This window comes from Aphelocoma coerulescens, chromosome 3, assembly GCF_041296385.1.
Source record: "Aphelocoma coerulescens isolate FSJ_1873_10779 chromosome 3, UR_Acoe_1.0, whole genome shotgun sequence".
In the NCBI taxonomy this organism is placed as follows: Eukaryota; Metazoa; Chordata; class Aves; order Passeriformes; family Corvidae; genus Aphelocoma; species Aphelocoma coerulescens.
Window position 1 is genome coordinate 111,305,312 of NC_091016.1, and position 24,609 is coordinate 111,329,920.

Consider the following 24,609-nt stretch of genomic DNA (forward strand, 5'->3'; position numbering starts at 1 on the left):
AATGAACTGTGTAACTAGTGACAGAAGACCTAGATTAGAAATATATATTTTAATACATATACATTGCACTGTATTTGTTTGCACAAATGGATAATATATACAATATGGAGTACAATAATGCATTGGTTCATTAAAAGCTAAGTGAAGATTCAAAATAATCTCTATATCCTCACACATGGAGATATTAATATAACATAATAATAAATAACAGCACTATGTCTTTATACAGCACTTTTGTTACTGTCCTCAAGAGATTTCATTAAAAAAAAATTTAAAACTATCTAGGGCTCTTGTTTCATTTGTTTTTCACATTGAAAACTAGACACAGAGAAGCAGTGTTATCTGTCCCAGTTTCTAGATCAGAAGAGGGCTTACATTTTCTTCAAACCAGCTCAGTATCCTACCCCTCTAGACCACATCACCTAAATATATCACACTAATACACGTAATCATAGAAGGCACAATTGCAACTACACTTTAGTTCATCTGCTATTTACAAATGCAGACACACATTTATATCCTGCTTGTGACAGCTTCCTTTGAAAATCCACGTCATGCATTTCTCGTTACTTTCAACTGCATGTGAAAAATAGTTCCTGACAATTACTGTTACTAGAACAAAGAACTAAATAAAAAAATTATCTATTTGTTTAAGTATTTCTGCTAAATATAGGCAAGAGCAAAGAACATGCTCAAAGAGCAAAACATCTAAATCTTTGTTTACCTGAGGTAAATTGTTATGAAAAACATATGGAACACTTAAAGCCAGTCTTATTAAATATACAGAAGCATGGCAATATATATGAGAGCATTTAAATTAATTATTTAACAAAATTAAGGAGTAACAATTTCTCCAAACACACGCTTTCACTACTCCTTTTGTTGACTAGTGCAATTTACCAGTTACAACAAATGGCAATAATCAGTACTGATTGTTCCCAAAGGCATAATTCACATTACAGCATCTTGATGACACATGTCACGAGACAGCTACGAGTGACGGTGTTCAAGACCATCTGAAGAAGTCTACTCTCCATTACTTGGATATTCCGAGTGCTGGTCCTGTAACTGACCACTAAGAGAAGACGGTTTCAAGGAAACCACTGCTACAGCCTGCTGTCTTTGCAGACCAGGCCTGCACACTCATCCATATACCAAACTGCAGCTGAAAAGACAGTGACTATTTAAAGGACTCTTAATACCAATTGCCTGTGATCAACTGACTGTATCATGAGGAAAGACTGGAAATACCATTCACATTTGATTCTACATTCCTATACAGAATTTTTCATAGTGGAAAGATAACTTCCCTATTATTCCAAACAATTATGTAAGTATTTCAAAATTCTGCTTAATTCTGTTTTACGATGCATTTGCAGTGACTAAAATGTAAATTAATCTACTTTGTAACATAGCCAAATACACAAAACTTAGTGAAATTACTGTAAAAATGTATTTTTTAGAAGTAAAAATCTGAACCTAAATCTTGATTTAAGTTTCAATGAAAATTCAAAACCACCTCAAATCTGGGAAGTACTTATGGCATCGGCATCATTACTATTGCTGTTGTTGCTATTATTATTATTTTACTTTTACACATCTTCCTTACCTGAACCACCCACGGGCTGTTGGCGAAGGCCATGATATCTCTTTCTTCCCAGAAAAAGGCTGAATCTGATCTCTTGATCATTTCAAATTTACTAAGTAGCTTCATTGCATAAACCTTCTGTGTCATTTTATGGCGAACCTGTTGGTTGAGAAAGCAACCTTTTTAAAACCCCTTGTTAAAAACCTGAGTACCAGCACAGCATGTTTCTGCTATGTGCAAACTGCTTTCTGGGATGCAATGCCTCCAGGTCCTCATATGCCCAATTTTCTACACAGTAAGGATTTGAGAACTTCCAAACCTAAAAAGAAAAGCCTAACAGCTGCTCAAAAAAACCCACCATAGCAGGAAATAAAGTCTAACTCTGCTTTTATTTTCTTATTCTGAACACTGTCTAGCCATTGAATTAATTCATGTTAGAAACTGGGCAAGAGGTCTGCTTCAGCCTCTGTCAATTTTTATTTTACACCAAAACAATTGCTCCTATTTATTTTCCTAAAAAGTTCTTAAATTGTTGGAAAAACTTGTTGGAAATAAATCTTGTTGGAAAACTGGAATTAAAGCTTTTATTACAAAATATGAAAATGTTTTTGAAAACTTCATCTGAATGTAGACACAAAACCAAATCCTTAAATTGCACACTGAAGTCATTACTCAGCTAATTAATCATGAGACATCCTATTTTATGAAAAACTATTAAAGGAACAGGTTTTTAACATTCTTGAGTGTTTCTTAAAGAAATCAAGGTGAGAAGTATTCAGCTGTAAGAAGTCTGAGTCATCAGGACCTTAAGTTTCTGCATATTTTTTCCTGTTAAAATTAAAAATTCAGTGGACTAGTTTGTGAAATTGATTTGTGAAAATTGTGAAATGCACCAGAAACTTGAAGTTATGATTTTCTGGTACATTTAAAACCCCTCACATCTAGTAAATAAAGCAGATCTCCTAACTACTTCGTTTTGTACAGTATCTGATTTTAATTATGTTACTTGAAAGAATGTTTAATAGGCGTTTCTGAACAGCTGTAGATGCAGTTTCATGACAGCTGCAGTGCAAAGCTTCAGAGAGGCACCTATTTGGTCTACAGATCTGGGAGCACCAGTCTCCTGCTCCTGAGGAGCTGCAAAAATTAATATTGCTGAAGGAATAGAAGAAGCATCAGATGGAAGGGATAACCTTGGAAAGAGCAAGAACGTGAACAGAAACAGGATTATTTAAGGACTTGCTGTTCTTGAAACTGGGGCTTTTTGCCTTCAAGATATAGGTGCAAAGGTTTTATTATTAGTATCTTGCATAGTTTAACACTAACAAACAACCTTCTTTACAGTTAGATCAAAAAACCTCCAACATAACACCAGAACAGAAACATGGTATCTATGCGTACTAACAACTCTATAAGCATGTTTTAGGACATTAATTAGTCAGCTAGTGAAGGTGTCCTAAAGAAGTATTTTGAAAACTAACTTCTTCCCGTTTACGAATCCCACGTGGGATTATTTACAAAGACTTGGTGGTACACCACAAACTATACTCCCCTAAGCAGAGCTTTTGTAATCCTGCCCAAAACCAGAAGAATCACAAAGACCAGAAACCTCAAAAAGATACTGTTTAATTGAAGATGCATTTTCTGTGAAAGTTCTCATTGAAGCTTTGCAGTGTATTTAGTAGTTTACAATTCCTAAAGTCACTGTGCACTCTTGCCTAAGTGCAGTTAGAGTAGCTGCCTTCATTTAAAAGAACCACTGTCTCCCACTACTTGGGGAAAAAAATTCTTGGAAGTCAGCACAGCCTGAAGGAAGCTCATGTACAGGACAGGCAAAGTAAAGAGGGGTGGGGGGCACAAAATCACAGTCTGTGCACCTCTTGAAATAGTGCCAATAGGTTATTGGCTAAATGATTTCTTGAGAAAATTTCAAGGTAGGTTCTTTCTCTGTACAAAAATCCCAGAAGCAAAGCAATAACAAATATACTGGCACACCCAGAGAGTGAGTGTGCCTTGGCACACCTTGCAGGTGAGCAGACCTACCGCTGACAGTCCTCCTTCTATTAGCACCATGGTCCCTGGAGTCAGCCTTTTTAGCTGCTAGTCACTGTGCTCTTTACCCAGAGCTATATTTGTACATACAGATATTGGCTCATACAGCAGATTATTCATGTATTAAACTGTCATGATGTTTCAATTTCTTCCAACTGTTAAAATGAACTGCCAAATTTAAACTGCAGCTCACCAGAGTAACTCTCAAAATAGGTAGGAAAATCCCTTCATGCCATTACACTGAGTAACATGGCCTCGTTTAACTCATGAAAATTCATTTAGAAAAAATAATTTCACTCTACTCTGCTTCAACAATCTAATTATTTCAATAAACAAGTACACACAAAAGGCATGCATAATTTCCACAGCATTCACATGGGAGGACAATCAGTAGGCACAGAAAATAACACATCCATTTGAAGTTATCAGATTAAGTACGCAGTATTGGTAATGGTACTGTCTCTTTTATGATTCAGAAAAAAAATTAATATCCTAGAATGGAATTTTGAAACAAACTCCAAGACTTGAAGTAATTACAGGTACCCTAAAATACTTAATAAAGCCATAAGAAATGACTACAGATAGGGTATCAAAGCTCATGGCCTGACAAATTTTCAGGTAATAAAACACAACCGCTTTATCTGCTTTACTACAGAACTGTACATCAGCAGTGGGTGGGGAACTAAACCTAATAAACAAAGCACTTAACGAAGAAAAATAAACCAGCATCTGTTTAGGCAGGCCATGACAACCACTGGTTTGCAACACTAAGAAATCAGACAGTAAAGACTGTCACCCAGACCATCCTGTAGTACCCAAACACAAGGGTTAACTCTGCTTTAGCTTTGTCTTCCAGTACATGACCAGGTCAGTCTGCTGTGTCACTGCAAAATTATAGTCCTTCGTGGTTAGACCTGTGTTGGGGTTTTAGGAGTTCTCCTTTTGTTTTCTTTTTCTCTTGAAGATTTTTCCCCAATACATGTTACCTGGGGGACAAATTACTGGGTGCTTTAGAAAAACAAAAGACCTGGCCACAGGAGGAGGGGTCCAACTGTACCACTCTCTTTCACCTGGGCTTGTGGGCTGTTAGCTCCTGGCATTTGGACTTGGACAGAGAGAGAGGCTGGAAGGAATTTGTCAACACTGCAGGTTTCTGTTTTTTTTTTTTTTTTTCTAGCTGCCTGCCTTCTACCAGAGAAACCCCGGGATTCCCAAGCCCGCCTTTTCCTGCCCCGCTGGGAGCTGGGCTGCGGCCGCCCGGCCCCTCGCTACTTCTGTAGCCCCGCACGCCCTGCCTGCCCAGACCTCCGGAGTTCTGCTGCAGCTCCGCAGTTTGATACATCTCGTCTGCCACCGGGAATTTGTGCTCGTCCCTGCCGTTCCAGCCTGCTGTTCCCGAGGGTCCGGCCGGACACCGGGATCGGCTGCCCAGGGGTTTGTGAAACCTTTGTCCCATCCCTTCCCAGGATCCCAGGGCGCCGGTGCCGCGTGCTCCCCGAGCTCGCTCCGGAGCGCCCCCTGCAGCCGCGGGGGAACCATCGCACCTGCCCTGCTCACCGGGAGCCGCCAGCGCCCCTGCCGGCTGCGAGCGGAACTGCACCCGAGGGGAAAGGGCCCGACAGCCGAGAAGGCTGGGACTGGGTTTGTGATTGTTTGCTGTTACTGCCAGAGTTATTGCTGTTTGTTTGACTGGTTATACACATATAGATATATAACAGTAAAGAACTGTTATTCTTATTCCTCATATCTTTGCCTAAAAGCCCCTCAATTTCAAAATTATGATAATTTGGAGGGAAGGGGGTTGCATTTTTTTTTTTTCATTTCAAGGGAGACTCCTGCCTTCCTTGGCAGACACCTGTCTTTCAAACCAAGACAACCTGGGAGAAGGAACTATGGATAAGTTTCAAGTTCAAATCAAGAGGATTTTTCCACAAATGAAAACAAACACGAGGTACTCAGGATGTGCTTTTCATAAATTATTGTTTCTGCATAAACCAGAAGTAACATATTAAGCATCATAATTCAATTTTTCTGTCTGCCCTAGATACCAACACATTTATTCACAGCACTGCATAAGAGAAGAAGTGATCTGCCAGCTGGCAATTGTTTTCTTAGCTTTTCCCATCATTACAGACCCAGCAAAACCAGAGCTCAAGCGTAGAGTTTAATACTTCTGGATTTATAAGGAAATTGTTTCTCCACCAAAGTCAGATGCTCAGACCAGAGTCATCTGATCTCTCTTTACTGGACTATTTTTAAAATTTTTTGGAGGGGAGAGGAAGAGGAAAAATCGAACCTTTTTTTAAAAAAAAACTAGCTGTAAGACAACAGTAAGAGAATGAGTTTCACTTTCTTGACAGGATCTGGAAAGCTGATTGCTTCACACCATTTCTTTAACAAGAAAACGCTATACTGCAGCAGAAGACTTAGGGAAAACAAAATTAAATGAAGGAGGTCATAGCTGGCTATTTTATGCTGCAAACGTAAATTACAAGCCAAGAAATGAGCATACTAATATAACCATTACAAACATATAATAAACATTTGTGCTACAATACCTATGCATAACAACACATACTGATAACACAACAGTCATTAATTTAACTCACGTACTTAATCACAGGTTATTTATGGTTCTTTCTGTATTTAATCCCCACTGAAGCAAATTTCTATTTTGATAACAGAAAGTGTTGCAAAATATTTTCATTACTGCAAATCCATCATCTGCAACAGTGGTGTTAACATTTTGAATAGAGTAGAAATAGATATAGCTTAGCTCAATAGTTTAAACTTGTACCATACCTTGTGAGGCAAAAAATTGAGGTATGTATGTCCACATCACCAGCTAATATTAGTTCAGATCTGCAGTTGTATTTACTAGCCCACTGCTTTTCAGCTGTAAGACTGCATAACATGATGATTTCTACTTGTATTTTTACATTTCAGAAAAAGTGTTCTTTTAAATTGATATGAAGTACAGAAGAGCTCTATATGCACACATAGAAGTTCCCTTACAATACCAAGAATTCTTGCTTTTTTTGAAGTTCTTATTGAAAAAAAACCAAAAAACCAAACCCATGACAACAATGAAACCCAAACCCCATCATTGTATGACCAGGTTACTAGGCATTTTGTCATTACATTTTAATGGTCAGGCAAATGAAAAATGAAGTTTGTCTTCAGATCCCTCAAAGTGTCCAAATGCAATATGTATACTACAAAAAATCATCTCTTCTTAAAAATTTAAATTGTGCATGACATGGTCAATTAAGAAAAAGAGTTTCCAGAACAAATCAGGGACTTCTATTTGAAATGAAATGTTAAAAAGAAAATATAAAATAATTTAGAAAACCCCTTCTGTTCTTAAGAAATACACATATGAAGACAATGTATTTTCATTTTTGAAGCAGATCAAAAATATAATCCTCCTGGATGCTTTCAGCAAGTATGTGAGTGTGACATCTAAAAATGGCACATGACTTCTGTTATTGGGACTTTCTCTTTTTCATCTCCCACCCCCTCAGCAAATGGACGAGGATATCTGCTCCTTACAACTTGATTTTTCACTGACTTCACATGCAAGTGCACAAGGAATGTCTCTACTCACTGCTACTTGTGGATTAATGGAAAGATACAAATATCTAACAGAAGACTTTAAAATAAACCATTTGATGTGACTATCATTGAAAAGACATAGAGTAGACTGCTTTCTTACAAACATCCTGCAGCAGCCCCTTCACAACAGAAGTCAGGTTCTGATGAAGTTTTTGGTTTTGTTTTTAATTTCTTGCCAATGGGGACATCAAATCATATAAAGATACATAATAATTCTTTAAAGTCTTGCTAGAAAATGAGGATTTTTGGAAATACTCCACTCTATACTTCATTCACTCTTCTGGATAAAAACAAAATGTAAATGACTGTGATAGAAACAGGAAAGAGGGTGCTACATTCTCATGTTACCAGACTTGGATGAAGGTGTCTTAAAAAATGACAAAGATGAGTAAAAATTGCTGATTAGATGTTGTTATCTGCCACATTAATCATATCTAAATTTGCAAATTACCCATGAGTCATGCAAATATTAGGCTAGTCACAGGGTTTTTTTTTCCAGTTCCAACAAATTTCACCAACACTAATACGGAAAATACCAAGAATTTTCTGAATTATACACACTGTGTACCTCCTATAAGCCCTTCACAGCTTAGCTATTACCACATTCCTCAACAAAACTGCAACACATCTTTTTATTTCCCAAAATGGTTATACACTACAAGACAACATGATTTTCCCAGCTTCCTAGTGCAAAATTACTACAGAACAGTAAAATGCCAGTTCCACGTCAACAAGTAGAAGCAAAAGGGTAATTTTTGTTACCTTGTGGTAACAAGACAACAAGCCTCAATTGCAGGAAATTACTTGCTCCCCTTTCCATTGACTTGCTCCACACGTCTCACTAAAAATGCTGACACAGAAAATCGGGTAACTGGTGCGCAGTTATCTGTTAGCTCATAATAACTTGTCCCTAACGTTTGCATTCTAGATTCTATCTGGCACTTACATCCAATGCTTATTTCAAAACTGATATATCAATCCATCTTATACATACGGTCACATTTTTGTGCCATTTATCACATAGTAGTACTTGGAAGTCCTGGAAAAACCAAAATTAAATGAAAATTAGACTATATGTGATACACCAAGTTATTTTGTGTAGTTTGATTACCTTTTTTTAATAACAGAATTTCTCTGCAATAGAAATTTTAAAAGTAATCCCATTCATACTTTAGATATTATATTTCATACAATGTTGAGAGGACAATGTTAAGAAAAAAATCTTTTACAAACCCTGTGAGTTAAATCACTTAAATACAATACAAAGCACCACAATAATAAGAACAAAACAAAAATCTTTTGTCACAGTGTTTGCTTGCTCTTTTGTAGGTTTCAGATATTATTATACAGTGATATTTGTGGCTAAAAAGATTTAGAATTGCCATGAACTGCCTTTTTTATTTTGATCAAATGATAGCAAACTGATTCCTGAGTTCTTCCCTTCCTATCCATCATGTTTTAAACTCAGATTTACTGTTTACTATGTACAGAAACGATCTCACAAGACAATGAAAATGACACTTGTTCTTTTTAAGAATGAATTTTAAAAGATAAAACATAAAGATTGAGGAAGGTTTTGGCCAACGCTGTTAATCTGTCTAAACATTAAATCATTACATTCTTACCAGCTGTACTTCTCCAAAAGCCCCTCTTCCAATCACCTTAACAACGTCATAGTCTTCAGCTTTCATTTGTAAAGCTCGGATTTTTTCCACAATCTTCTCATCTAAAACAAATAAAACAGAAGTTGTGATAATGCTTGTATTAACACAAGAATTTTAGCTATTCGCTTAGAGTAAGAGTAAGCTAATTTTATTCAAATGTTTAGAGTCTTTTTGGTAATTCTTGAAATCTGCAGTAACTATTAATATCCTCTTTCATTATTCTTTGGAAACCATTAACCCTCTACCTTTAGCTGTAACAACTGAAATGTCTTTCACATTTTGCTGACTCTCATTTCACACCTCTAATAATCACTCATGAGCTTATGGGAAGACTCTGCTCTTGAAGAGAGCCAGAGATGCCTATCTGGAATTTTCAATCATTCCTCGCTACCCACTGTGCTCTCAGGATCCACTGACACTCCACTGATAATGCTGAGGTGAAGTACGTGGTACGCAAAAAACACTGAAGGTGCAACCTTGCTCCTACACCCCGGGAGGGTTCAACAGCAGCCAAGTGCCGAGGAATGTAACTCAGTAAACCTTCACATACAACTGCAGATCACGCAAAGATCTGGCTGCACATCCACTCATCCATTCTATACGAAACATTTGATTCAAGTTTACATATGCGTATGTAACTGCTGGTCATCTCAAAGTGCTTTTTTGGTGTTCGGCGCATGTGTAGTTCTACACTGCTTAAAATTAAGTCTACAATGCTCTGTTCAGCGCTCTGCAGATAACCTCTGCCTGCCAGTATGTGTCTTAGCAGTTATGAGAATCTGTAAAAGGAAAAACAGTGAAATTCTGATCTTTGACAAGTTCGAAAAGCACACGAGGTCCTAGACACTTTAATTTTGTAAATGAAGCATGTTATGAATGCATTCCTGGTGAATGAATAGGATTTATGAATAGAATTTATTCCTAAATAAAATCTATTCTTATTATGAGGACAAAAGATAATGGAACCAATGAATGGAATCCATAATACTGGAGATAATCTTAGGCATGACAAGCCCCTGCACACGCTAAGAGGAAGAACAAAACAAAGCAAAACAGGTGGCTGGAGCAAGAACTGTCAGGGAAGAGTATGAAATAGTATGAAAAGCTCTGGATGCTTATATTCAGAAAGGGGTAGAGGTGTATATTATGAGATCCCTGTTTAGGGTCAAATACCATGGAATTTTATCCCTAGAAAGGCATTAAAGATGATCTCAGATCTGAATGCAGGGGAAAAAAAAGGATCAGAGATAGTTAATCCAGTATGACATTAAAGATGACATGGTCTAAGGGAGTTAATGATAAGAACATCTAGTAAATAGCTTAACCATTCCTACATATCATGAAGAGCAGCTTGGCAGCCTACAAGCAATCCAGAAGATGCTTGACCATCAGGAACATTTCTTTTCTTCCAAACAAGCAACAAGCCAAATCAGGGAAGCACTCTGATTTATTACTCACAAACAAGAACAAACTGGCTCAGCAAGACAAAGTCTGTGGCAGACTTGGCAAAAGCAACTGTGAGATGGTGGAATTTAAGACTCAAACAGACCTGAAGAAGGAAAATAGCAGACCTTGGACTTCAGGAGAACAGACTATGGCTTGTTTAGAAAACTCACCGGCAGGATCCTGTGAAAAGCTGCGGAGAAGGGCAGAGGAGGGGGTTGATCTTCAAAGAAGACATGTTCATAGCAGAAGAAAACTCTGTCTAGTTAGCTAGAAATTGAGCAGGAATGGCATAGAGCCAGTCTGGATAAATGGGCAACCTCTGCCTCAACTCAAGCACAAAAGGTAAAGGTTTGGAACATGGAAGCTGAGACGGGTTACCAGACAAAGATGAAATTAGGAAAGCCAAGCTCAGCTGGACTGAAACTAGCCAGGATTATGAAGGGAAACAAGAGCTTCTACAAATACATTAGCAATGAAAGAATGAGGCAAATATGGTCCCACTGCTCTCAGCGAGGTAGGTGATCTAGTACCAGGGACATGGAGAAGATCAAGGCAGTTGATGTCTTTTTTGCTTCACTTCACTCTCAAGCCCTGCTCAGAGGCCTCCGAGCTCCTCGAAGCCAACAGCAGAGTGTGGGGCAGCACAGTATCACAGTAGAGAAGTTAAGAGTTAAAGACTAGTGAAGCATACACCAGGTCATGAGACAACACAGGATGCATCCAAGCGTGCTGAAGAAACCAGTCAAGACCATTACCATGCTGTTCTCTATCAGCTTTGAAAGGTCATGGTAACTTGGGAAGGTTGATGACTGGCAAAGGGCAAATGTCATGTCCATGTTCTAAAAGGGCAACAAGGAAGCTACAGGGTGGAACAGCAGCCTGACCACGCTGCCCAAGATGATAAAGAAACAAAATCCTTCTGGAATCCACTTCCAAGCACATGGTGCACATGGCATGATAAGGACAGCCAGAATGGATCTAAAAAGGACAAACTGTTTGACAAACCTGATTTCCTCCAATAACAAGATGTCTGTCTTGGTGGACAAAGGGAAAGCAATACATTTCCTTGACTGCATCATGACTTCCAACACAGCATCTCAAAGTATCTTTGTAGCCAAACCAGGCTGACATGGATTGCACAGAGGATTTACCAGGTGAGTAAAAAGTTGCTGGAGTCACAGCTACTGGTTTTAAGTTCAAAGCTGATACACTGGAGGGCAGGGTGGCTTCTACAAGTGACCCAGACAGGATGAGTAATGAGCTGAGAGGAAGCTCAGGAGTTCAACAATTGCAAGAGTCCTGTAGCCGGGATGGAACAGCACCACATGACAGAACAGGATGCACTCACCAACTAGAAGGCACCATGACAAAGAGGACCTGACATCCCTGGTGGATAACAAACCAAGCAGAAAGGAATGAGGAGCCAGCCTTCGCACTGACTATGCAAGTATGTGTTGGTAAATGCACAGCCAGTAGGTTGAGGGAACTAGATTTCCTCCTCTATTTGTCATTTGGGAAACCATATGTGAAATGCTATGACTAACTTTGGGGTCCTCAGTGCACAAAAAATACCAAAACATTCCTTAGCTTCATGGAAGTCCACCAAGATGCTTCACATGGTGCTCAAGAGAAGCTAAGAGAACAGGAATTCTTCAGGATGGATAAATGGTTGGCTTCAACAGAAGTTGAAGTGAGGCTTTACTTCTAAGGTGTACAAAGTAAAAGGACATGAGTCAACAGACGAGATACAAGAAAACCTGTTTTGTAGGAAAGAAATAGTAAGAATTGGGGAAAGGTGCATACTGTCAAGTGGAGTTGCAAAACCTCCGTCTTTGGAAATTCTCAAAATTCAACTGCACAAGAACTGAACAATCTGATACAACATCAAAATTGGTTTGACTTTTAGCAGAGAATTGGACCAGCTGACCTCCAGAGATCCTTCTTAATCTGTGGAACACAAAAATGCAACTGTAAGTTTCTTCTTCTGAGGAAAAGACTGGATGTGACAGGGAAGGGGAGAAATTAATGTTAACAATGAGGGAATAGTCTGCTAGTAAAGTTGTAAGGACAGAGGCAATTAAAACCTCCAAAAGTAAACAAATTTGCTACGTTCAGTGTACTAGTAAGACCAAAGTAATTCAGTGTGTCAACAGGAAAAGGAGTTGAAAGAATTGTGATGTTGTTTCTATACTGAATCATGAAAGCCTAGACCAAAAGCATAGGAAAGCAACAGTGCTTCACCCACACCAAGTTTATTACTTTTGTTAATAATGTGAATTAATTTTGCAGACTGAGAAGGGAATACTGTGTTTGAAAGTTAACTGCAGATAAGAAGCCCTGGCACTAGACAAGGAGCATAAATACAAATTCACAGGAAGCAGCAGTAGAGAAAGAACATTAGCAAACTTCAAGTCACAGAGAAGGTTCAGGTACATGTTTGAATACAGTGTTACATCTCATGAGACATGGGAGTGACATGAGTTTATTTTAAATGTTTCTGAGATGTTTCAATGTTTTCAGATAAGTGAAATGAGACAGCAGGGATTTAAACACACTAAAAAAGTAGTGTGTAGTTTTACAGGCTCAATTTCAGAGCAGAAACTCACAGGAATACTTCTGTAGAAGGCAGAAACTCTAAACAAAGTTACTGCAGCTCCAGCAAAACTCTTCAAGCATTAAATACTGCAAATAAGCGATGAAAAACCCAAAACATATGAAACAACCACGCTGAGAATGGAGAAATCCTACTTGCTTTGCTAAAAGATAGAATAGAATAGAATAGAATAGAATAGAATAGAATAGAATAGAAGAATAGAACAGAACAGAAGAGAACAGAGCCCTTTCAGCTGGAAGGGACCCATGGTGACCATCGCTCCAACTGCCTGACTGCCAGTTAAACGTCCTTAAGGGCGCTGTCCAAATGCCTCTCAAACACCGACAGGCGTTGGCCATTGACTGTCTCTCAAGGAAGCCTGTTCCAGTGTTTGACCACCCTCACAGTGAAGAAATGCTTCATGATGTCTAGCTTGAACCTCCCCTGGTGCAGCTTTGGACCATTCCCTTATGTCCCGTCACTGGATCCCAGGAAGAAGAGCTCAGCACCTCCATTTTCCCCCCTCTTTAAAGAGCAATGAGGCCACCCCTCCTAACTCCTTTAACTAAAATTTAATAATCTCAGTTAATAATAATACCACAAAGGGATGCAAGTGTTGTGAAGGTATCAGTTACACAGATGGATTGTCTATTTTGGCATGAAATCTTACAGATATGGAACAGATAATCAATGCATGGAACTAATCTAAAACAAAAAGCTGGGATGCAAGAAGCCAAGCTTATGACCCTGAAGCCACGGCATAATTGCAACATAGTGGATTGTAAGATTTAGTTCATGTATCACATAATGTGATCTAATTCAGGGTGTAGGAGATCTTTCCAACAGTAGTGTTCTAGTAGTGGTCTAAATTTTCAGATTTTACACAGATGAGTTTGCAAATTTTGGTATGTATATGCACACGTCTCATGAATTTACACAGCACAAAGCCCAGCAGAAGAAAAATGTTATGTTTAAAGGAAGGCATTAATGGACTCCCCAGCCCAGGATGCAACGGAATCTTATAGAAATATTGTGACATTGGAGTGAAAGTCCTAAGACATGACAATACCATCATTTATGACTAAGTTTTCTTAGGAATGCTAGATACAAAGAGTGTTTAAAGACAGCTTCTGATTTTCTATTTGAAAATGGCACTATAACCTTTAAACAAATGAAGTTTCACTTTCTGAAAGGGCAGAGTGTTTGGATCAGTCACTGACAGCTGGCAGTAAGAATGTGGTTGAAGGTTGCAAATGCTTGTGAAAAAGGAAAAAATACCTGTCTAGGACAGTAATGGGGGATGGGGAGGAGGGAAAACCCCAAACTTTTCTGCCTTTTAAAGTAAAAAAAAAAAGTTCATATGCAGGCTATTTTCTTTGAAAAAAAGAATGTGTATCAAGCAGTTCTGGGGAGTGTATATATGAGGAATAAAATTGCAAGGGAGTGCAATTTTACCCCCACAGATCAGACACAGTCAGTCAATGAGTGCTGCTACGGAGTACACTAAGTAAAAAGTTGCTGCCCTAGGCAGAAGTCCAGCCAGAAGTTAAACTGAAGTGCAGCCAGGAAGTGCTGCAATCCCTCAGCTGAACAAAATCAAACAGAAAGCACAACAGAAAGACCAAAGTAATTAGGGATGCATCCAAAGTGTCTGGTCAAAGAAGAAGGTGTGCAGAAGAAGCTTCTGGAGACCTTGCAGAATCAGGCGGAACTAGAAGGCACAGCTCCAGACAGGGTAATGCTTCCTCCCTCAGAGAAACGAAAGGGGGACATGAGAAGTATGTTCTCTTGTACAGATGGAAAAGAGCAGAACACAGGGAAACAGAAAGCAGCAGCCCTGTGGCTTGCAGAGAACACATCCCTAACATAATCAAAATAAGTCTGATGGCAGGACAGAATTGCTTTGTATCTACTAAGTACCCAAAAGGCAATGTGGTTAATGACACTGACATATAACTTGTTTATACATCTAAGACACTCTGTCTTACACACTGTGGCTTCCACGCTCTGCTTGGGAAAGTTAGTTATTTGATACCTCTTCCATCCCTACTCTTACCAGAACAATATCATTAAGAATGGAACTGGAGCCCAACCTGCTGAGGTGACTGCAAAGACCTGGCAGGGAGCTGCTTTAGAGAAGCCAAGAGAAAACCAGAGGAGCAATTAGCTCTTAACTCAGGGGAAGTTCTACAGTGCACTAAATTTCTAAGATCCTTCTTAGCCTCTGACATTTCATCAGTGCTGCTGACAGGAAGCCCAGAGCACACAAAGCTGCAGCCCTGGGAGGCACTCACACCACACCGGATAACGTATTCCTGCTGGTAACCATATGGCTGGGCAGGATTCAGCAACTTCAAATGACATAACAAAATGCAAGGGAAGGAACCAGAACTGTTAATTTTGCAAGAATTTATCTTAACAGATAAATCTTCCAAGTAAGCAGTGTCTGCTTGGAGAAGAAAACGGCCAAAGGAACTTTTCAGGGGGTTTATTCCTAGAGTCTAGAAAAACTGGTGCACAGGTGCCACATGTGTACTAGAAGTCCCTTCCACTGTAAGTACACCTATTGTCAATACACTCTACAAGTATGCCAACCTACATAATAGCAGCAAATCATTTTAACAACACAAGTTTCCAACTCTTGAGTGATGCTGAATAATGCACAGAAAATCATAGATCCATTTAGGGAGCCAAGATGGCACCACTCTCTGTGCTGCTGTTTGGACTTACTAAAAATCCATTCCCAGTGCCCTTTTATTCATGATGGTAAGATCAAAAATTATTCAATGTTTTCAACTGTTGCTTAAACCTGTTATTTAACTATTTAAGACTAAGTTGCATCTGAATGGGAGACCACCAAAAAAGGCACAAGCCACTAAGACATGATTTAACACTTGGCAAATCTCAGATGGCAGAAAAATTGACTTGGAAGAATTTACTCAACCTATTGTCTTTGCCTAGATGACAGAAAAGGAAAAGACCAAGAAAGATTTGTTATATCAAGCCCACGCTGAAAAACTCAGCCTTCTTTTCTAAAATAAGCAAATTAGTTTTTGCTCTCAGAGGACTATGAGATTCCTCTCATTGTTTTGGGAATTAAATATTGCACTATGCTTTCCTGTCCCATGAATATTCTAAAAAACACAGCAATTTAAATCAGAATCCCTGAAAATAAATGGTTGTATTATATGAGATATTTAATGTGCCTCTTATAACAAACACAGGCTCTACTTTGGTTCAATACCTCAGAGAAAGTGTTAAGAAATCAGAATAGTAAGGGAGAGCAGGCAATTAAAGAATTTCCTGCATATTAAACAAGCGAAGAGGTGCTTCTGCAAAGTGGCCACAGAAACAGAATACACCAAACTGCTATAGTATAGACAATTAATAAACTGCCTCTGTGAAGAGTTTCAGCTTGCAACTGTGAGTTGAGATGAACATAAATTAATGTCTCAGCTGAAGTGCAAACTATTTCATTGTTAAATTAAAATAAGCTATTAATAAAATATTAACCTGAATAGTAATGGCTTGATGTAGGTTGGAAGTACGGTGTATGCAAACCCCTGGGAATGTGGTGGGAAAAAAAATTCCTTTCTCAAAGTGTTATTGTGGAAGAATTAAGTGATTAAACTGACTGAAAGTGTGATGATTATTTAGGGTTCTCCACAATTTCTGAAGACTCATGTAATATAGATTAAAACAATCGCAGTGACTCTGCCTCACTGCCTCACTGTGCAGCATGGTGTAACTCACAGGAGGCCCTGCCACCTCTCCGTGGTGGCCTCAGGAAGCCTTGAGGCGGGATGCAGGCTCCAGGCCCCTGGCACAGACTGCTCATCAGAGTCTGTCAGAATCTTTTGACAGTAATTCTCAGCTAGGCATTAGCGACAGTTCTTCAGATGCTGAGAAAAATCACAAGAGACAAGAACTCCCCGTTCCTCACCCTAAGAAAGCAACAACTTACAGCTCCATAAATTCTCAATACAGTTCCCAACTTTTCTTCCAAGCCCAAGGTGGCAAGAGGCTTCAGCAAGCACATGCCACACTCTTTCCACTGATACTTGCCACCCTCAGCACAGTTTCAAAGAAGACCTGAGCTATGGGTTCAGCAATTTTAAACTGCATAAAATGGCAATGCCAATAAGAATGCAGTTGTTGTCCTGTTTTTTTCCTGTACCTGAGTGGCTCATTTTGTGCTAGAGTAAGTATCAGTGAAGTGAAATGAAAATCAGAAGCTGGTCTTTGCTTTTCTTTTGCCTGACTAGTTTTAACAAAAAGAAAAAATGCTGCATTAATTCTGCTCCCCCACTCTTTGCATTAATTCTGCTCAGTTCTCCTGTGTGATACATAACAAACCATACCAACACCTGTGGTGGAAAGGACTTCAAAATGAATTGCTGTGGCAGGACTGATTCTTTCTTTTGCAATATCAAAATATTACCAGCCTCAAATGTTTTTGAAATTCTCATTTCACAATTTATTTTTCCCAAAGTGTAAATCACAGAAGATATGCAGCACTATTTTTCATTCTCTCCCAGTCAGTACAGAAACAGGAGAGAAATTACACGCACGATTCTTAAGAGAGATGCACTGTCACACAATACCTTGGCCAAAACAGTCAGGTTTTGCATGCTTTTTTTAAAGTTCACCAGGTAAGGATGAAGAGCACCCTTGAATTCTTTATTAACTACTGTGAATGTTTTTGTAACACATCTCAAAATTTTTTTAACTAGTACCTAGCTATTTCAACTGTATACTGTCAGTTGTTTTAACAATAAAAAGGCAGTAATAAAATTGTAAACAAAAGTACACTTTCACGTTTCTGACATTGCTGGTAGCCTCCAGGTCACATCAGATACTTAAAAATATTTACTACAACAATGAGAGAGAATGTAAAGGAGGTGAAGAACCACAGCCTTCAAAAAAGGGAAGACAGACAGCAAGAATGTTCAGGGGCTGCAGAAAACAAACAAGCAAACAAACAAAAACCAACCAATCAAATAACAAACAAACCCCCAACCTGCTCCGGAGGTTAAATTGTTTTCCCACAGTTGTTATTGCTAATAGCCAAAAGACACTGGTCTTCTGATCAGCGAAAGGCTTCTAATTTTGTTCTACTGCAAAAACAGTAATGCAAAAGCAAGTATGACCAGCTCATAGAAGTTGCTGATAGATGTTGTTTATGTCATTTTCGTAGGGCTTTCCCCTCACTCTACACATACAATGCTCAGTTGCAAGTAAAAGAGATACTTGAAATGCTGTTACAGACCCTTTCTTTCACAAATATCTGCTTGAATTCCTTTGAACTCAAAATGAAAATAATCCCAAGGTATGCCTCTACATCCTAATCTGCTGTTTCTTATTTACTGTATTTTAAGCGATTTCTCCAAATGAGACTTTACTGGCAACTGTAAAAGCTGTATGTCCATCTAAGCGGCTCTGCTAAACCTCATGGAGAAGCACTGAATTCCAAACAAAGAACTCACCACAAATTACTACACCAGCCACCACTTAAGTGAGGAGTGTGAGTAGATATTCCAAGGAGTCCCACGGAAACAGAGGGCAGACACACACAGCTCTTACCAGTAAAGATTTTAGAAAGGAGTTACTGATAAGACTGCATCTGCAGTAACCTCAACATATGCAATAGAAAAAGTTTTTCTAAAAAAATATATATCTCAAAATAAGCTCACTACAAAGCATAGTTATTCCAGGAAGGCTTACTCACTCCAAATTACATTTTAAAACAAATAATCTTCTATTTTTATATGAAAAAATATTCTGCTTATATACATGGATAGAAAATACTTCAAAACCACAAAATACAGCTACTCTGATGTAGAATTAGATGCTTAATAAACTCCAAGATCCTGTCTACAATTAATTTAGGGAGAATCACAAACATTTATGCAAAGGTTCAAAAATGAACCAACAGATTTTAAGATACAACAATTTAGTTTTAAAAACCCACAGAAGACTTCTCTTTTAGATTAAATATGACTGTATAAACAATGTTGACATTCAGTGTCATTTATTCCTGAAGAATAGTAACTAGGATATACTTAGCAAATTATGTAGCTACACGTATGTAAGGTAAGAAAATAACATAAAAGGATTTTTCCAATGGTATTTAGAAAAATAAAAATCTACAGCTGGTATTTTCCAACATTTTCACAATACAACAACTCCCTAAAATGAAATTTCTCTCTGTAATAAATGGTCCTCCAAAGCCTTCTGAAGCTCAGAGTTATAAAAATTAGTACAATAACCATGGGCAATGCATTTCTGACCACTCAACTTTTTATGATTGATATCACAACAATGTCACAGTTTAAGGGCCACTTGCAACTTACATCTATTTAAAAAATTATCAATGTTCTTGTTCTTCCTCAGCGCTGGATAATCCAGATCAAGGACCAAAGAATTCAAGCCATCCTGAAAAAAAAAAAAAATTAATTGAGTTCTAAAATCTTAATAAACAACTTTTCTAAAATTACTGCACTGAGACTGATTATATATTATTCAAGCATGCATTACATTCCTAGTAGGCAAATCAAACAAGCTCTCAAGTATGTTTATAAACCAGCAGAGGAGCCAACACACACTGACTGGCTCCAAGTTCTATAAACAGTACAGCTATATTACCACTGATTAGTGGCACTGGGACTTAAACTGGAGTAGTAGTTTTAATCTTAATCAGTAAGTAATCTTACTCATTAAACATTGATTTAAGATACCGAGTTCAGTCAATTCATTTTTCTTACTTCTGTTACACTTTCCTGCAAAGACTTTATGTTTGTATATCTGTATTATTGCTTTGATCAAAGTCTCTTTACCTTCTCATTCTGGACATTCAAAAACCAACCACACATTTTACTTGGAAGCAAGACGTAACCTAAACTTAAGAAGACAATCCACCATGTAATTCAGGCTCACAAGACTAGAATAATTTTTCTAAGTGACTCTACAGAAGACAAGCCAGAACTCTACATGCCATTCTGCTACCCATTATCAGTGCCTCAGCAGAAAACAATTGAGACTCTTAAAATGGCAAGGGATGAGATCACCAAAACCAAACTAAAAATAGTATTTTAAATGCCTGTTACAAGACTTAACTCAGTTCTACCTTTCTGCAACCTGGAAAAACTTTAGAAATTACTCTTCAAACACAGAGACCTTTCCAGTTACACAGGGACAAATAAAACTAAAAATTAGTTTCAAATACTAAGAGGAGTCAGAGACACCATTCCTTGTCAACTCCAGTGTTCATCCTGAACTGGCAGCTTTATTCATTGCCCTAAGAACAAAATCCTGAGACTGCTTTTTCAGGTTTTTGAGCCTTGACGGGGCATGACAAGAGATTTAAATCAGAGACCACATCATGTTTATTAATAGGCAGCCAACAGAAGTAGACAGCTTTCCAATCTTCTTAATAACCGAGGCTATAGCTAACAACCTGCTGATTTTATATTTTTTTATTAATATATCTGGGAAGGTATAATTTATTGCAAATATTACTAAAATTATCATAGTCATTTTAATAACATATCTGGAGAGATTCAAAGGCAAGGCCTAAGATTATTAAATATATTTTGAATGCCACTTTGTCCTAAATAAGTAAGACCAAGACTAAAAAAGTAAGACCACCTCATCTGTGGAGGTCACCTTTTCACCACAAAACAAATTAATGGTTAAGACCATTTTCAAAATGAAGGTATTTTATTTATTTATTTTTACCTCCTAACAAATGAAAGTGTCTTGGGAAGCGTCACAGACATGCTGATGGAGTACAGGTTAGACAAATAATTAAAAGCTGGATGAAAGACTCGGCCCAGAAGACTGATCAGTGGCACAAAGTCCAGTTGGAGCCAGTCACCAACAGTGTACCCCTGCACTGGCACTTCTCTGGACAGAGACAGTTTTCACAAAGTTCAAGGAGGGGAAAAGCCAAGTCCTGCTGCTGGAGAGGAAAAACCCCAGGTACCAGGTATATAGGCTGTGGCCTGACAAGCAGGAGAGAAGCTTTGCAAAGAAGCACCTGAAGGTCCTCGTGAACAACAGGTTCCTCTCTATTCTACACTGATGTGGTCACACTTGTAGTGCAGTGATCACTCCTGGGCTCCCAAACCACCAAAGGCAGGGACCTACTGGAGTGAGTCCAGCAAAGGGCCAGTAAGACTAATGCACTAACGCATTTTTCAAAGGAGGAAAGGCTCAAAGAGCCGGGACTCTGCAGTCTGAGAGGGGAAGACTCAGGGCAGGGGAGCTCATCAATGTCTGTAAGTACCTGGTGGGAAGGACTGAAGAAAAGGCAGTGCTCATTGACAGGACAAGAGATAATGGACACAAGGTAAAACACCCAAAATTCTATTTGAACACCACGCTTTTTTCCCTGTGAGAGTGGTCAAGTACTGGAACAGATTGCCCAGAGAGGTTGTGGAGTCTCCACCAGAGGAGATATTCAAAACCCAATAGGACATGGTCCTGGGCAACCTACTTTGGCTGACCCTGCAATGAGCAGGGTGTTGGACTAGACGGGATCAAGAGGTCCTTGCCAACCTCTAACATTCTGTGATGTACAACCAATAATATTTCCACTGCTGTACTTTTACTCTTGACTCTACGTAACCTGAACTGTTATGAAGGTCTTACACATCAAGTTTTAGAACTCCCTAACACAAAGCAGCATAGGACAAGCATAAATAAACAAATGGGAAGTCAGTCAAGAAGGCACAGTGGTTGCTTTAATAACAGTATATATAGGGATTATTTTAGCCTTGACCACAACAGCTCCTGCAAGACATTAAGGATAAAGGAATGATGCACCAGGACATCATACTCATCTTTCAGAGGGACAGAAGACTTACTACCTATTGTTAATTTATATGACACTTTTACAGAAGATACTATAAAACCAAACCAAAGTAACAAAGTTGTTACATACTTATGGATTAGTCACTACGTGAATTGCACAGGTATTGCCCAATAATCTGGACAACAGAAAGTACTAATTTGAGATTACTTCCTGCAAAATAATGTAATAGAATCTATACTACTTTTTATTTGGCAAACACCACCTTCAAAAAAGGGTATCTCATTCTGCAGCACAGTGTGTCAGCAGAAATATGGATCCTTACCCTGCAACATGTAGAGAAGGACCATGCTGAATGTCCTAATGGGAACAGCTGAGTCACCTTTTAGAATTTACCTAGCTCAATGAAGTATCAATTTCAATTAGATGGCAGTCTACACACAACACCAAACTCCCAACATTCTCCTTTCACTGCTACTGAGAAAATATTCTCATGATCACTAACAACTGGGTAGGCATTTTAAGGGAGATGTAAAAGCGGTCTGTGCTAACAAAAATCAGCATGGTGTTATTTTTGTTCTTCCTATTTTGGAGGGGAAGAAAGGTGAGGTCACCTGATGTCTCAATGCTTTTCATGTGAAGTTATTTTAGTGGCTGACTAAGAAACTCATATATAGTGTGCTTGACTTCTATCTTACACAAAACATCAGGGGAAAGAATAAAGTTATCACCCCAACTAAAAATTTAGTAAAGTTGGATTATAAGCTCTAAACCAACCATAAGTTCCAGTTTAAACTGAACTGTATATTATAATTTTAGATGTCACTTTTTTTTCCCCCATGTCATTCTGATTCCATACCTTTTTTTGTGGGAAGCATACTTGAGAAGCATATTTGAGCTAATTTTTAATTAGCTCCTTCTGCCTCTTTTTCACAGACTCCTGGTAACAATTTTCACAAGTAGTTATTAATGAATGGAAATTTGAGAACAGCACAACTGACTGTTTTAGCTCTTTGAAAGTGCCCTAACTCTAGAACACAGCCAGATACAGCTGGCGTCAAAGACAGGTGATCAGTATCATCATCACAAGGAACAGAACGTGTATAAAATTTTTTTTATCCCTGTGAACAAACTCCATTATGATACTCTTTCAAAGACAAAATTTTAAGCTTTTAAACAAAATTTTAATGTAAGAGATTTCAAGTTCATATCAACATGTAGTTTATAAAAGACTTGCCTTGCATGCTAGCATTTTGTCAGAAGTGGTTTCCTTAAAGCTTAACATTTTCATTGAAAGACCTCATTTCTATCACTTAACAGAAAAATTCACTACAATTAAGAAGCTGGGTCAAAAGATTATACAGTAAAACAGACAGTTGAGACTGAAGAGAAGCAATCCAGGAAATGACATCTCCTCTGTCTAGGCCTCACAGATAAGTCACTTCAACCAGGAAATATGCTATTAAAGAGATTTCACTGTTCACTTCCTCTTTCTGCTATTACAAAAGACTCAGAAGCTAGCAGGCCAAAAATAGCAGCTTCCAAACAAATGCATCACTGGCAAAGACAAATCTGCCCCCATCAAAAGCCTTTTCCTCATGGCAAACATGCTAAAATGTTTTCCAAGAGAAAAGACCAAACTTGATAAATTTTGCAATACCCTCCTACTACAGGAGGAGCAGAGAGAGTCACCCTCTGTGGACAACATGGAGCTTGGCTTTCCCTGCAAGTAGTTTGCACTGTTTATCAACCTGAATGAACCAAAGGAAAAAACAGGCAAGAAAAGTTCACAAGATACAGGAACTAAATGTTTATGTTCTTCTCTGACAAAAAGGTCAGTATGACGGAAAAATACTAGTAGCTTCTCAATAATGAGCTTAATATCAGTTCCAGGGAATCCCACAGAAACCCTCACCAAATGAAACCAGGCTGTCCTGATAAGAGATTCTGATGTTAAAGTTACTGTTTGAACCTGTCTAACATTGATATGTACATGTAAACTCCACCGGCTGTCAAAAGCAGCTTTGGCTATTTTGATTTATTCCTCACTTTCATGATGTGAAAAAAATAAAACTCAAGGCCAAAAAGTAAGATGATTGAACAGAAAAGGTTCTTCAGTTACTTCAGAAAACAATTAATAATCCTGCAGTAACGGGATAATGTAAAAAGTCTGATCTAGTGAAAGATGTCCCTACTCACGGACAAGGGGTTGGACTAGATGATCCTTCAAAGTTCCCTTCCAACCAACACCCATGAGATCTTATGAAAATTTCACTAAACCATTGCTTACAAGAAAACCAAAACAATACTCCTTCCGTCTTCCAAATTCTCAAATAAAATTTCATAAAATATGCTGCAGCAAAAAGTAAGAATAGAAAAGTCTTGTAATATCACATTACACTTTTCTAACTGGGCCTAAATGCTTTTAAAAGCAGAACTTCCCAAATCTATGAACACAGGAAGTGAGCATCAAATGACTCTTTGTTGAGGTCCCTTCCCCCCTGCCATGGGGTCCTGGGAGAGGGGCCCTGGGGGAAGACACGGGGTTTCCCTGCCCCTGGTCAGCCTCGTTCCCCACTGGTTGTTTTGTGTTCCCCTGCGCGGGCAAGGACCCTCGGGTCCCGGGATTGAGCAGTTCCTCGGCAGAGCCCCGGCCACACGGCTAGAGAAATAAACGTCTCTGAAACATCTATCAAGGATAGGCCCATATATATTTCCTTTCCACGGCCTCCTTGTTTGATACGTGTGTTGCAGTATCCGCACTATAACAACTCTTCACCAGGATTAAACCTCCACTATGTTCTTCCATATGCCAATGGGACCCTTAAGTAATTCCGGT

At 38.6% G+C, this 24,609-nt stretch overlaps 1 protein-coding gene across 4 annotated transcripts in view; it reads right to left on the reverse strand.

The window, feature by feature from the left end:
* ROCK2 (Rho associated coiled-coil containing protein kinase 2) overlaps positions 1 to 24,609 on the reverse strand; it is a 107,897-nt gene that overhangs the window by 47,208 nt on the left and 36,080 nt on the right. For all 4 annotated transcript variants that reach the window (XM_069011599.1, XM_069011600.1, XM_069011598.1 and 1 more), the window contains exons 2-4: positions 19,312 to 19,393; positions 8,881 to 8,981; positions 1,610 to 1,747 (exon numbers count right to left, since the gene is read on the reverse strand). In XM_069011599.1, the coding sequence (XP_068867700.1) occupies positions 1,610 to 1,747; positions 8,881 to 8,981; positions 19,312 to 19,393 (321 nt within the window). The remainder of the gene's footprint in view (positions 1 to 1,609; positions 1,748 to 8,880; positions 8,982 to 19,311; positions 19,394 to 24,609) is intronic.